The sequence below is a fragment of the Bubalus kerabau genome, chromosome 1, assembly GCF_029407905.1.
Source record: "Bubalus kerabau isolate K-KA32 ecotype Philippines breed swamp buffalo chromosome 1, PCC_UOA_SB_1v2, whole genome shotgun sequence".
Taxonomy (NCBI): domain Eukaryota; kingdom Metazoa; phylum Chordata; class Mammalia; order Artiodactyla; family Bovidae; genus Bubalus; species Bubalus kerabau.
The window spans coordinates 189,495,475-189,510,532 of NC_073624.1; the positions used below are offsets into that span (position 1 = coordinate 189,495,475).

General features: G+C 58.4%; 1 protein-coding gene across 1 annotated transcript in view; it reads right to left on the reverse strand.

Moving 5' to 3' along the window:
• Positions 1-614: 614 nt before the first annotated feature.
• The window catches only part of THOP1 (thimet oligopeptidase 1), a 15,053-nt gene continuing 609 nt past the window's right edge, over positions 615-15,058 (reverse strand). Inside the window, exons 1-13 of the mRNA XM_055547485.1 lie at positions 14,520-15,058; positions 12,023-12,235; positions 9,537-9,685; positions 8,557-8,664; positions 8,030-8,132; positions 5,851-6,011; positions 5,122-5,257; positions 4,567-4,933; positions 4,266-4,467; positions 2,294-2,480; positions 2,033-2,161; positions 1,270-1,406; positions 615-1,118 (exon numbers count right to left, since the gene is read on the reverse strand). The exon at positions 14,520-15,058 is cut by the window's right edge and continues 609 nt beyond it. Of these exons, the coding sequence (XP_055403460.1) occupies positions 963-1,118; positions 1,270-1,406; positions 2,033-2,161; positions 2,294-2,480; positions 4,266-4,467; positions 4,567-4,933; positions 5,122-5,257; positions 5,851-6,011; positions 8,030-8,132; positions 8,557-8,664; positions 9,537-9,685; positions 12,023-12,235; positions 14,520-14,535 (2,064 nt within the window). The 5' untranslated portion in view covers positions 14,536-15,058 and the 3' untranslated portion in view covers positions 615-962. The remainder of the gene's footprint in view (positions 1,119-1,269; positions 1,407-2,032; positions 2,162-2,293; positions 2,481-4,265; positions 4,468-4,566; positions 4,934-5,121; positions 5,258-5,850; positions 6,012-8,029; positions 8,133-8,556; positions 8,665-9,536; positions 9,686-12,022; positions 12,236-14,519) is intronic.

The following is a 15,058-nucleotide window of genomic DNA, read 5'->3' on the forward strand; positions in this document are numbered from 1 at the left end:
GAGTGGCCTCTGTCTAAGGACAGCTCTGTCTGCCTGACAGCTCATACTCTCCAAGTTTGGGGAGAAAACAGAATTTCTTTCCCCAAACTGCTTCAACAAAAATCATGGGCCTGACAGCACCAGCCTCAACTGGACTACCTGTCGATGTCTGGGCTGAACCCTGTGGCTGGGGAGATGACCCACATGACCTGCTTTAACCTGGGGCCCCCAACTCCCTCTGGCATGGAGAGGTCCCCAAGGGTGGGGACACCCACGGGCAGTTCAGGATGTGCAGATGAGAGCAGTGCACTGGCCAGTGGCCACCTCTGCTCAGCCCAGCTGAGGTGGGTCTCCCAGGAGGCCCCACTCACCCGACAGCCTAACCCTGAGGCTTGAACCCAGAGCTCCACTACCCAGCCTAGGCTGGACCCACTCCCTGTGTTGCCCGTCTATACTAGATCGGGGACTTCCCTGGCAGTCCAGAGGTTAATACTCTGTGCTTCAAACACAGGGGGTATGTGTTCGATCCCTGGTCGGGGAACTAGGATCCCGCATGCCATAAGGTGAGGCCAAAAAACTCCAAACAAGCAAAAAACAACAAATCGGCCACCGCACTGCTCCTGCGGTGGGAGGGAGGCAGGCAGAGATCAGGACTGAGTCTTTTTTTTTTTTTAATGGCTGCATTTCAAAGAACTGTTTTTTAACTAGGGAAACTCCCAGGAAAGGGCTGCATTAGTGCAACAAAGAGGAGTCTTGACCAGACAGGAGACTTTCCAGACACCTCCAGATGGAGACCTTTCAGCCCACGTGGGCCAATGGGGACACAGGGACTGGGAGAGGGGGAGAGGGGGAGGGACACGCAGCCCCTCCCCTGCCCTGTCCCTGGGCTGGAGTCCCCCACCTGCCCCGACTGGGCACTAAGGCACCTGGGCAGGTAATGCACGGCCAGGCCCGCCAGGGTCGGGGGCCAGAGCCCCGTGCCATCAGCAGGCTGGCGGCTCACAGCCCTCCACCTGCAGCCCTTTGCTCAGGAGGAAGGCGTCCTGCTTGGGGTCACGACCCAGGAAGAGCTTCAACATGACACTGGCGTCCTCGGAGCCGCCCGGCCTCAGGATGCAGCTTCTGTAGTCCATGCCGACCTGCCAAGAGGGCGCGGGACTGGAAGAGGGTCGCGCACCCCTCCCTGGCTCCGAGGGGCCCTCGGCATCCCCAGGGAGGAAGGACACCCAGCGTCTGGGGGCATGGGGGGCAGGAGCCCTCAGGGTAAAGGGGCCCAGGCCGGCCTCTCACCTTGCCACTCAGGACGCCCTCCTGCTTGAAGCGCGTGTGGAACATGTCAGCAGAGTATACCTCACTCCATAGGTAGCCATAGTACTGGGCGTCATAGCCACCCGCCAGGTGGCCAAAGGTTGCAGGCATGTTGGTCCCTAGGATGGACGCGGAGAGGCTCTGGTCATGGCCCCTGGGCCCCCTCAGGATTTTTCCCGAGAGAAGGGCCTCGAAACAGCCCCGTCTGAGGCCCATGCCACAGGAGGGGAACTGGTCTAACACTTCTAGAAAATGGGGGTCTCGTGGGCAACTCACAGAGGGAAATAAGTCTTTGCCCACTTTCTGCTCGAGCTCACAAGGGTTCACCCAGATCACCTTACAAGATTGGCTGTTCAGGCTCTGATGAGTCAGGGCTCACCTGCGCTGGTCACCGCACTCCCTGAAGGACGTCTTAAGAGGCCCACAGAGGAGTGAACATCGTGTATATACCAACACATGCATGTTCAAACCTCCACTACTCATACATCCGGGTACAAACCCTTTCCTGATCCCCTGGGCTTCTCACAGCACGTGCAGAGCCGCCAGCCCACCGTGGCCCACGCGCCACAGCTGGAGCAACAGGCCCAAGGCCTCGGGAGGATGAGCCCAGAGGCCAGCGGCTCCTCCTGGGCCTTGGCTGAAGCCTGTCCAACTGTCCCCACTTCATACGTCACTAGATGACCTTCCCCACCTGGGCAGTGGCCACCACCCCAACCCCTAAGGCACCCAGCTGGAGCACGGCTACCTGGCGTGGCGGGGACCCCGAGGATCTCCTGGCACAGGCGGGCGTACTCCTTGGCCGGGTCTGCAGCTGTCTGCGTGTGCAAGGCCTGGTCTACCTTGGCCAGGACGATCTGGCGCAGGTTGAAGAGACCTGGGGGGAGGTGGGGGTGGGGAGATGGGGCGCTGGGTGTGTGTCTGGGCCACTTCCCCTTGGGGGAGGGGAGAAGGTGGTGGGGTGCTGGGTATTTGGTGTCTGGGCGGCTCCTTCCTCCCCCAGTCGCACCTGTATTGGCCTGGCGGGACTTGATGAGCTTGTCCAGCAGCTCCTGGGGGATGGAGCTGCCCGTGCGGTAGTGCTGGGACATCCGGAGCAGTGGCTCTGCCTCCCACACCCAGTTCTCCAACATCTGTGACGGGGCCTCCACAAAGTCCCGCTCCACATGCGTCCCGCTGAACATGGCAAACTCGGCCTGTGGGGGGCGGGCGAGGGGGGAACTGTAGGAGGACCCAGACCCCAACCAACCCGGCACACAGGGAGGCAGAAAGCCTGCCGTCCAGCAGGCCACAGCGCCCCTCCCCACCCACAGAGCCCTAGATGCAGTGGATCTAGGTGGCCGGCAACAGCAGGAGCTCCTTTCTCCTCTTTCCTGCATTTTGATGTTCTTTCTGAAGACATAGTACCTGATGGCAGTGTGGCTGGAACCCAGGCCTGGCAGACACAGGGCCAGGTGGGCTGAGTGACCTGGCATGTTCTTCCTGGGACCCAAGGAGGCAGTCAGATGTCACTGGCTCCTGGGTCACTGGACCCCTGCCTTTGGGTTCCAGCACCAACTGCAGACAAGCGTCCTTCTCACAGTCTACTGACTGCCCCATGTCTGCATTCTCATGTTTCTGGGGGTGATTTCTCTCTTCTAGATGGCCCCCCAGTGTAGGGCTGAAGTGCTATCCAGCGTCTGGGGAGCGAGATGGCAGTGAGGTGCTCACGGAGATAGTGCGTGTATCAGATGAGCTTTGTCCAGCTGAGGGTCACAGCCCTGCCAGCCAGGGGCTCAGCATGACTGAACCAACAGCTGGTATCAGACCAGGTGTCATTAAATAGAAACACAGAGCACATGAAGCTGAGTGAGGATCAGTCCAGAAAACAGGGTGACAAAGACTCACGGGAGGCTGGCTCTGCACGGTCTGCAGGAGCGGTGGCTCAGTAACCGCTCCCTCCACATTCACAGCAACTTTATAGCACAGAACTGCCTTAATACTGAGAATCAGCTCTACTGAGAAAGACATGACGGCTGCGAGGGAGCCATGAGGGTCACTGGCAGAGGAGTGGTTCAGGGACAGCAAGTCATCCCTGAGTGGATCGTGAGGAAGCTGCACAAGGAGAGGGGCGTGAAGGGGGCTAAAGGTGGTGGGGGCAAGGGCTGGGAGACCCCCACCCTCACACCACAGACAGTAACACCAAAATGAAGAGCTCAACTACTAAACTTACAGGAAAAAAATTTAGAAGAAACTCTTTGTGCCTTGAGTTAGAGAAGAATTTGCAAAACGTGCGAGAAAACATTTAACAACTTAAAAGTCAAAACATTCTGCTCAGAAATACAGCAGCAGAGGTCCCTCCACACCCGGAAGCATCCCTCAGCCATGAAAAGGAGAGAAGCTCTGACACTCACTACCACGTGGACGGACCCTGAGGACACGACGCTCAGTGAGAGGAGCAGACACAGAAGGACACACAGGGTGTGACTCCACTGATGGGAAACGTGCAGAGCAGGCCGATCCGCAGACACAGAGAGTGGGTTCCTGGTGGTCAGGGGCGGGGGGGGAGGGGTTGTGGGTAGTGATAGCTAAGGTGCGTGAGGGACATTTTTGGGGTGATGGAAAATTCCCAGAACAGGGCACTGGGATGGCCACACGGCTTGGTGAGCTGTTCTGAACTGTCCCCTCACGCTCCGGGGCAGCTTGTGTGAGCATGGCTCTCAGGCTGAGGGCTGACCGCAAGAGGGCCGAGCACAAGCACATGTGCAGCCAGGTCCTGGGGATGGACGCTCATCTGGGGGGCCCGATGAGGAAAGTCCCTGGGACTTAACACATAGGGAACCGGCTCCGCTTATGCCTTTACCCAGGGCTCCCAGCTTCCGGAGCCACGAAGACATCCCTTGCTGTTGTTCACATATCCAGGGCATGGGGTTCAGGGACGGAAGCCGGTACCAACCTTCCTGTAGACCACCACGCCCTGCCCTCCACTCCCCCACACCCACCTGGGAGCAGAGCTGGTGCATCACGTGGCCGAACTCGTGGAAGTAGGTCTCCACCTCATCGTGCTGCAGCAGGGAGGGCGCATCGGGTGTGGGCTTGGTGAAGTTGGCCACCATGGCAGCGATGGCGATCTGGCGGCTCCCGTCCTTCCGTAGGCAGCCCGGCTGCAGGCCAAAGCAGGCCGCGTGCCCATACTTGCCTTCCCTGGGTGGGGACCAGGGACGTGGGGTCAGTCTTGGCCGCTGGGGGTGGGCGGAGAGGGTGCCCAGCCCAGCCTGGCTGACGGGTCCCCCGTGCACACACCGGGGGTAGAGGTCCAGGTAGAACTTGCCGATGAGCTTGCCGGAGGCCGCATCCCACACGGCATAGAGCGCCACGTCCTCGTGCCACACGGCGGCGCCCTCCTCCAGCTGGAAGCTGAGGCCCAGGAGCTCCTGGTAGATGCCCAGCAGCCCGCGGGTCACCACCTGCATGGGAAAGTACTCCTTGAGCAGATTCTGGTCCACACGGTAGCGCGTCTCCTCCACCTGGTTCATGTAGTAGCGCATGTCCCAGGCGTTGATGCGCCCGTCGAAAGCCAGGCCGCGCTGCTCGCACTCCGCCCTCTTCAGCTCCAGGATCACTGCCCGCTCCTGCTCCCCGAGTGGCTTCAGCTTCTGCGCCAGCTCATCTGTGGGCGATGGGGGTTGTGTGAGGCTCAGCTACCTCCCTGGGCCACCCCTAGCCCCCACCACTCACCCAACATGGGACCCCCAAGGGTGGACAGAGCAGGGCTCGCAGGCAGCACCTCGTCCAGTTGAGGTGGCCCTCAGCGCTCACACCTCCCCCCAGGCACCTGGGGCAAGGGGGCGGGGTTACCTAGGAAAGTGGTCACCACCTGGCTGGTCTTGGCCATGTTCATCTCTAGCACATAGTCGGCGTGCGTGCTGAACCCCAGCAGACGGGACTTCTGAGCCCGCAGCCTCACCAGTTCCCTGAGAATGGTGCAGTTCTCCTAGAGCCCACAGACGGACAGATAGACGGTAGCACTGGAGCCACAGGCCAGGTGTCCGCAGGAGGGCTCTCAGGTTCCTGGCAGCCATGGCTAGTGCCCCCACGATCCCCCCCTCCCCTGCAACCCCCACTGCCCAGATTTCTCTGCACTTGGTCCTGTCATAACACACGGTCTTTATAATCCACGGCGCCTCCCTGGGCTCAGGGCTCTGCCGGCACCTGAGGGCTTCACTCAGCCCCCCCAGCTTGTGGGACAGACACAGAGCGACATCGACTGGGTTCATTTACAAGGAGAAATAGGCCTGTTCACAACAGGAAACCTAACTACACCCAGAAGCTGTCAGAGAACGTCCAGAAGATGAGGGACCTGGAGCTGGTGGCCAGCAGTGCCGTCTCCACAGCACCAAGGCCCTAACCCAGGACTGCCCCAGTCAAGTCCATGGCCAGGAGAGGGAAGTGCCAACCCCTCCCACTCAGGCCAGCCCCAGGACTGGCAGACTCAACAGCCCTTGGGGCTGAGCCAGACCCAGGGACGCTGAGAGGGGAGGCCGAGATCGAGCCCCGCTGGGCACTGTGCAGTGGGTGGCTCCTTGCCTCCTTGCACCGGCAGTTGAAGGCCTCCTCCACTTTCCTCCGGGTCTCGGGCACGTGGCATTTCTTCAGGAGGGGAAAGTAGTGCGGGTACTTGAGCGTGACCTTCAGTTTCTCATCCTCGGTCTTCTCCAGTGAATTTAGAAAGTCTTCAGGGAGCCCTCCTGTGGGGGCCAAATTGGGGGCTCTGAGGGGACTGGCAGACCGCCCAACTGAGGTGGGAGGGGTGGAAGCCCCATCGGATGGGAGGTGAGGAATGCGATGGCAGGCTGGGCTTCCCCATGCCCTCTGCACCCAGAGGAGCAATGTTGAGGGCTCTCCCACCTTAGAGCTCTGCTCCCTCAGGATGCCCTCAGGGAGGGGGGAGGTGGAGCTGTGTCCTGTCACCCCAGGTCAGCCTGCACCCCAGAACAGACGCCACCCTGGGACAGCGTGGACTGCCGCCTCCTCCCATGTCCTTCCTGGATGAAAGGCCACAGCAGGAGGTAGAACCTGCCAGGTGGGTTTCTCAGCTCCGGGTGACTGAGGGACCCGGGAGCAACAGCTCCCTGGCAGCCAGACCTCAGTTCCGACCACCCCGCTGGGGCCACGCCAGGGAGAGGACACAGCGAGCCCAGCTCAGTCCATGTGCAACAGGAGGTGCTTCAAGAACTACAGGGACGCGTCAATTTGAAGGGGCCAAACTGGGACAATGAGCATCTAAGAAAGTGAGGACAGCAAGGACACCCCCAGTGGACAGACCAGGGCCCGGAAGCCCGTGGATGCGAGGACACGGCCGGGGCTGTGGGGGGCTAGTTCTGACACGCGGGAGGACACCCACTAAGACAGGGACAGGACACGAGCCGGTGACAGTGCGAGGAGCTGGAGCCGTCAGGATTCTTGGGAGAAATCACGGATCATGAGGGGAAAACAGTCGACACTACAGAGGCGATGCCGGGTGGAAGTCCTAGAACTTTCACCGGTGGAAGTCCCCAAGATGGGGACTTAGAAAAAGAAGTCAGGGTTTCATACATGTATACACGACTCTCTCTAGAGGCTGGGGTGGGGAAGAAAACAGATACACAACACCCTACCTACGTTCCTGTAAAATGACTCTCCCAAGCCTTTCGCAACCCAGAGAAATGACCCGGCATGGCTCCTGCTCAGCAGGGACTGAAACCCTGCCAGGCGGCCACACATGTCCAACTGCCATCCCAGCCCCGTGAGACTGGTCACCGGGGCTCTGAGTGGCTGTTCCACGTGCTGGGGGTTCACATTCCTGCCCAGGAGGCCAGGCCGAACTAGCCGGGCCCTGGGCTGGACAGTGGGCAGAAAAGCAGCCCCATAGGACAGTGGACTCCAGAGGCCTGGGATGGCCCTTTGGCCTGAGAACCTTTGGAGCCACATGGGCCTTGCTTCCTGGGACTCAACAGTAGGGACAAAAAGTCAGAGCAGCAGAGGTCAGCGTGATGGACCTGAAGCTCCTGCTCAGGACAGAGCACATCTGTGTCCCTGAGTCCCTACTGACCAGAGGCCCAGGCAGTATCACAGCGTATGTGACAGCACCGTCGGACTCCTGGGCAGGGCTCACAGGCCATTGCCCACCTGCCTGGATTCTGCAAAATTGTCGTGTGGGTAAAACGGAAGCAAATCTGTCAACAGGGAAGGCATCTGGAGAGATTAGAATGGAACATGAGGCTTAACTTGAGCTGATTGGGGCCAGAAATGAAAAGCCAGTCATCAGGATGGGTGGGGACCCCATCCCGAGAGGGCCTGTACCTAGGGACACAGGAGGCACCGTCCCTGGTGATGGGTCTGGAGGCCCCAGCACAGGAGTTGCACACACACAGGGAGGCCAGGCCCGGGGCATGCATGGGGTCTCCCTGGTACTATTCTCGCCACTTTCCCACAGGCACCAAGTTTTCAAAATAAGGCATCTGGGGAAGAAGGTAGAAGCTGAGAAAACCTCCCAGGCCCCAGGTCTTCAAGCCCCCATACACAGCCAGACTGGGAGGACACCATGAGGTTAAAGGATCATAATTCACAGAAAGGGTAGGGCAGAATCTCGGCAGACAGATCCCGGCCCTCTCCAAGGAAGGATCCAGGACCTTGGGCTTCAAACTCCCGGAGCGCCTGTGGTGAAGAAGGCCCTCCCAGGGAATGCTCCCCTCCACCGCCCATCACCTTGTGCACCCTCACGCACCCAGCTCCTCGCGTGTGAACGGCAGGAAGGTCGTGTCCTCGTTCAGGTTCTTGTTGAAGTCGATGCACAGGAGACTCAGCTTCTTCTTGATGCTCTTGATTTTCTGATGGAAGAAGACTGTTGTGAGAGTCCAGGGGATTGGAACGAGTAGGGGGTCTAGATTCGGGGCCCCCCAGGGGTTGTGCTGAGCTTAGGTATCTGAAGCCTAGACCCTGGCCCCCTGTTCTTGCTTCCCAGTGATCAGTGAAGGACCTGGAAGCAGGGGTGCCCCATAGAGACCACCACTCTCACAGCCCTGGGGAATCTAAGCTTTGGCCATCTTAAGGGACCTAAACTGTTCATTCAGAGTTCATCTGGTTTTCAGAAACAGAAACTGACCAGCCTGGGTTCAGGAACAAGGAGAAGGGGAGCTGAGGAAAGAGCCGGCTCCCCTGGGCCCTGAGCCAGGGTCGGGGCTGGGCCTGGGCCTAGGCCTGGGGGTGGGGCCTGGGCATGGGGATGAGGGTCATCACAGGCTAGGCTCTCACCTCCTGTGTCTCCTCTGGCAGGTGCAGCCCGTTTCTCCGGCCTAGTTTGATTAGTCGCTCCAGGTACCTTGATGCCTCGGGTCTCAGTGAGTCCTTCTGGACCTTCTCCTGGAACAAGAAAACCATAGAGACATCGCCGAATGCCTGCGAGGCCGTGGAGAAGCAGGACTGGAAGGAATGTAGGATGGTGCAGCCGTGCTGGAAGGGAGTTTACAGGTTTCCTGAAAAGTGAAACTTCCTAACAAAGCAGCTATTGCAGGACTCAGCACCGCAGGCCCGAGCACTGACCCAGGGAACCAGACTCAAGTCCACATAGGATCTTGCGTGACTAGGGACAGCCCCAAACCAAAGCTGCTGGGGGCCGCCCCAGGGCAATGGGTGATGGGGCAGCTGTGTCAGTGTTAGGACCCTGCTGTGACACTGACCTGTCACAAAATGTGACTTCGGGGACAAGCAGGCAAAGCTCAACTGGGACCTCTCTGAATCATTTCTTACAACTACATGTGAACCTACAATGGTCTCAATAAACACTTCAGTTAACACCGCCTGTGCTTTTTGAGGCCCCCGCCCCCGAGTCTGCACAAAGTACCCCAGGGCCTTCCTGGTCCCAAGGCGGACATGTCTGGCAGGTTCTAAGAACCACCCACCAGCCATGCGAGGAGCACCTGCAGTCCCCTGACACGGGCAGCAGTGCTCGGCTGGCACCGCCAGGGAGGCAGGAAATGCACACACCTGTCACTGGTCCCTTCACCTCACGTGGGAGATGGGATGTCCCCTTGAGGTGACCCCAGCAAGGTCAGGGATGTGAGATGACGTGCACGTGGGAAGGCCTTGCACGCCTTTCCTCCTCCCGCTTGTCTCTGTCACGTCTCTAACGTTGTCTGTTGTGGTAAAACGGCCCCACTGCCCCCTGCAGGGCTCTGTCCACCTCATGAAGCCGGGGGGCAGGAGGTCCACACTCTGGCCTGGCTCTCGCTCACCTGCAGCCAGACAATCCTCTGGTACACGTCCTGCCTCATGCTCATTTCCACATCGAACTCCGACAGCTTCTTGTCCGCCTCTGTGCTGGCTGTGCGGATGTCCTTGGAGGGAGAGACGTGCTGGGGGAAGTCAAGGATGTTCCTCTGAACTGAAACGGGGAGACAGTACAGGTGAGAGAACGGCCCTGCATTGAAATGGGCAGGTGAAGCCCTGGGCGAGAGACGAGCATGGTTAACCCTGTCCTCAGGGACTCATGGTCCAGATGGGACAGCACTCAGCTCTGGACACCTCAAGCCGAGAAGGACAGGAACAGGAACAGGATGAGACCAGGAGAGGCTGAAGGGACTCAGCGCCAGAAAGGGCCCTGGTGGCCCATGGCCATGCTGCAGGGCACCAACAATTTTATACTTCAAGGCGCACCACGTGCGTGAGATAGGGGGTGTGTGGCGACTGTGAGAACACACGCTTCCGCTGCGTCACCATGTGACCCATAGCCCCACTCCCAGGTGGACACCCAAGAGGAGCAGAACGCTGTCCACCCAAAAAACTGTCCACACATCATCATAGCAGCGTGATCCATAGTGACCAACAGTGGACACAACCCAGGTATCTGTCAGCAGATGACTGGACACACATGTGCCTCTGTACATGGGAGCATCACTCAGACATGAAAAGGAGAGAAGCCCTGACACTCGCTACCACAGGGACAGACCCTGAGAACATGATGCTCAATGAGAGAAGCAGACACAGACGGACACACAGGGTGTGATTCCACTGATGGGAAACGTGCAGAGCAGGCCTATCCACAGACACAGAGAGTGGGTTCACATTGTCAGGAAGTGACTGCTAATGGAGATGGGGGACCTCTTTGGGGTGATGGAAAGTTCTAGAATTAGATACTGGTGATGGCTGTATATGCTAAATACACTAAAAACCAATGAAATCTAGGTTTTATGTGGGCAGATTACATGTTATGTGAAATGTATCTCAACAGTTCTTTTATACCACTGAGTGGTATACAGGAACTTAGTTGCCCAACCAGGGATTGAACCCACGCCCCCAGCAGTGGAAGCATGGAGTCCTAACCATCAGACCATCGGGGAAGCCCCCTTCAACAGAGCAGTTTTTTCAAAAGTGTATACTTTGCAGGGGGGAGAGGGGCCTGAAGTACCGTCACGGTTTGGTGGCTTCCATGGCCCCAGGCCACTGAGAATGTCCTAGGGCTGGTGGGTCAGCTGCACAGTAGACCCTCCAGAGGCAGTGATCTGCTCAGCTGATTGGACCAAACACGGCAGGGTCTGAGGGGGCCCTGACACCAGCTGCCCAATAGCGAGCCATGAAAAGGACAGAAGCAGCCTCTGTGCATGTGGGATTTGAACGCTATGACGGCACTGAGCTGACAACAGAACAGCAGAGTGTGGGATTAGTCCGGGCGGCTGGTTGGGCCAAGGGGGCGCGGGAAGGGGCACCAGGCAGGGCTCAGCCTGTACTCAGACAGCCCAACACCCAGCAAAGCAGGGGGAGGGGCTTCCCGGGTGGTCCAGTGGCTAAGACTCTAAACTCCCAATGCAGGGGGCACAGGTTCAATCCCTGGTCTAGGAACTAGATCCCATGTGCTGCATGGCATAGCCCAAAAAAAAAAAAAAAAAAAAAAGTAAAAAAATAATATAATTTGGTCCACTGAGGGGAGATGGAAAGGCCACAGGAGTGGCGGTTGAGAGACCAGATCTTGTCTGGCAGGGTCACGCCCCAGGTGGGAATTTGCACCAACCAGCCTCCAGAGCCTCCTGCTGGAGATGAGAGGCGAGACTGAGGTCTGCCCCACCCCAGCAGGTGACTGGCGGGCAAAACTGGCCTATGGGCTCTTGATCCACTGCCTGCACCATGGCCCCCACCTCTGGCCTCCATGGGGTGGCCCCTCTGGAGTCTGAGCGTGCAGCCGGGCCCGACACACCCAGCGCCATGCAGCATCAGGGACACGTGAGGCTCCTGCAGCTGGAGTTCAGGGATTCTAGACGGTTCTCAGAGAACAGCTTTCCCAGAGATGCAGAGACAGGGGTTTCCCTGGCTCAGCGTTCTCTGCCTCGTCAGCCTCTGCAGAGGGGGCTTGGGAGGCAGACTGGGGATCTGTCTGACCACACAAAGTTGTAGGACAGACACCCATGGATAAGAGGAGGGAAGGAAGTGTGACGAGAAGGGCGCTCCAGGGGATCAGGTTACTCAGAGCACAAGGAGGTGGCTGGGGGCAGAAAACCAAAGGGGACCAAGTTCAGCCGCTCGGAGGAAATAAACAACCCCTGGGGCTCCAGTTTCAAGGCTGGCAGGTGAGCTGGTCTGATGACACGGCCCCAAGGGATAGTGCAAGCCAGCCAGGCCTGGCTGTCTCCCGCTGACCAGGGCCCACCAGGGGCCTTTCCCAGCCAGTGCCTCTCTCCACTGGGTCCCTGGGAAGGAGGTGGCGTTGCCAGGTCTGGGCATGGCTCACCTGTGTAGGACACCTCCACGTCAGCCAGTGCCTTGAGCGTGTTCTCGTAGGACACATCCTGGGGCTCCTGGGCGCCCACGCGGTCATACACGCGCTTGGTCTGTTCGATGAGTTCGGTGGTAAGCTCGGCGATCTGCTGGGCACTCAGGTCCCACCGGAGGTGGTTCACGGCTGAGCATGGCGCCACCACGTCCAGGGCATCCCCTGTGCAGGCTGGACCCAGGAGACAGACCCCACACCCAGCAGGTCAGTGTCAGGCCCGCAATCAGGGTCAGAGTAACAGGGTTGGTAACACCAACAGAGTAACACCCCAGGGCTGTGTGTGGACGTGTGGCACAATTGGTCCTCAAACATAAGGGGATCCTGCCCCCAGGGAACACTGTGGTTGTCACAATCAGGGAGTGATACCACTGCATCATTGGGGTCAGGCATGCTGCTCAACACCCCAAAGTGCCCAGGACAGCCCCCGCAGGAAGACTCAGCCCCCAAAGTCATCAGTGCTGAGCATACACCTGCGTTTCCCTGAAAGAACACCTGCCTGCAGGGTGGAACCCCAAGTTCCCTGAATGTGACATGTGTACTGTGTTACTTTTCTAAAAGAGGGGCAAGCCCTGACAATTAAGACTTCCCTAGCCCCCACACCTCCCCCCCGCGCCCCCACCAAGAGTTTTCTGGATGAGTTCGGTGGTAAGCTCGGCGATCTGCTGGGCACTCAGGTCCCATCGGAGGTGGTTCACGGCTGAGCATGGCGCCACCACGTCCAGGGCATCCCCTGTGCAGGCTGGACCCAGGAGACAGACCCCACACCCAGCAGGTCAGTGTCAGGCCTGCAATGAGAGTCTGGTCTCCACTGACAGCTGTCACTTAAAAATCTTTGGGCAGTATTCTGCAGTGTACTTGCCTCGCTGGGTTCCAAGACAGTTCTGTCCTCCACACCCTAGGTTGCCCCATGTCACAGATGTGAACCCTGAGATAGCCTGATCCCATAGCCAGCAAGCGATAGGGATGGTTCAAAGTCAAGCAGCCTACTTCTGCTCCCATGCTGTGAACTAGCAGATGGCGCTCACCCCATCTTTGGAAATCTGCACACCCTGTGGTCGTCGGGTCCTGTCCCCTTTTCAGGGCTCCACTCAGGATTGAAGTTCAAACCCTTTATCAGAGTCTACACCTGCAGTTGCCAAACACTGTCACAACTGTTTCTGTCTAGCTCCTGAGCTAAAGGTGATTCTGCTGTGACCAAAAGTTGTGTGGCCTGCCTGCCAAGTCTAAACCACTTGGCCCTACACAGACAGGTTCACTGACCCCTGCTCTACTTTGTCCAGACTCTACTGGGTCCAGCACAGCAGGTTTGGCCAGCTGGTTTGGTCAATTTCTCTGTGCCCGGACACACAGGCTTTCTTCGAGAAGTTTCCTGAGCCTTCTTACAGTTGTCCCCTCTGCCCAGAGCCCTACCATATCAGTTCTCCTTTTCACATCCCTTTCTCAGAGAGGGCCCTGATGGCATTCCTGTAGCATCTGTAGGTTGGCAATGGCTATAGAGAAGGCAATGGCACCCCACTCCAGTACTCTTGCCTGGAGAATCCCAGGGACAGAGGAGCCTAGTGGGATGCTGTCTATGGGGTCGCACAGAGTCGGACATGACTGAAGCGACTTAGCAGCAGTAGCAGCAGCAGGGTTGGAAAACTTTGAGCAGGCATGTTTGTAAACATTCACTGTCACCTATGTGCCAGGTCTCTAACAATCCTGAACCAAACAAAGCAGACTACATTCCTGCCTTCCTGCGGCCTGAATAACGGTAATTATGATTATCATCAATATAGGCTGCAGAGGATAGGTTGGGCAAGACAAAATTCGAGGTGGCCCTACTCAACATCCTGGGTGACTTCCTAAAACACGGTTGATATGCAGGTGACATTGCTCCCCTAAAGGAAAACCCTTCTGTGGTGCCCCATTGTGCTTCACATAAAAGGGACCTGCAGCTGTGCCCTAGCCAAAATGACCTATTGCTCCCCAAACATCTTACTGGTGTGCTTGCCTCCCTCGCGATTCCCACCACCTGGGACAGCTGCTTCTCCCCACCAAGTCCAAGCTGAATGAAATGCCACCTCCTCCGAGAAGCCCTCCAGGACCGCCCTCCCTAAAGAAGCACCACCAGCCATGGCACCGATCACTGTCTAAAGCCCCCGCTTGCTTTTTGCCTGTCGAACGTCCGGCTGTGGACCTCAGTCTAGAACTTCCTTGGAGTTCACCTCAGGGCAGACCCATCCTCAGGAGAAGTAACGGAGTTTGCCGAATGAGTGAAGCGCTGAAAAACCTGGATCATTCATTCGGCAACCGAGGGGGCGGGGTTCCAAGCTCGCCGACCCCCATCCCCAGCCTGGGCCCAGGTCACTCGAGGGTCTCTGGCTCCGTTCTAAGGCCCCAGGGGCGACCCCGGGGTAGGGGCACAGGGCTCCCGGGTCCGACGAGTGGGGCCACACCAAGAGACGGCCTGTACCTGCAGGAGGCTTCATAGCTGCCGGGTGTGCACCGGCGGCCCCTGCCTCCACCTGGTCCGTGTCCGCACAGCGGCCAGCAACCTCCTTCCGTCCACTCAGAGATCGCAAATGTCCACACCGAGGCGCCCGCCGCCCGCGCGCTCACTGAATGCTGGGAGACTCGTGCGCTGGAGAGCAGGGCGCTTGCGCACTCTAGCTCCGCCCAAAACCCGTGGCGGTGCTCCAGATGGCTGACTCACTCTGCGCCTGCGCCGGGACCACCCCCGTCCGTCATTTGTTCTCGGCGGTGAGAGGGTGGAGCTTTCGGGGAGGCAAGGAACAGGCGTTTCCGTGGAAACCCGCACAGCTGGCGCCTCCGAGCTTTTTCTCTGGGCTCTTTCTGGCAGTAGTTGGCTTGGGCTTCCAGCTCCTGTATTAATTTATATTAGCCTCCTTTCTACATTAGTTGTGTATTTGTGTAGCTTTACAACTTTTCTCCCTTAAGTAAGGCCATCCGTGATCGCTTACCATGTCTCAAGCGCTTATCCCATTCCCGGTA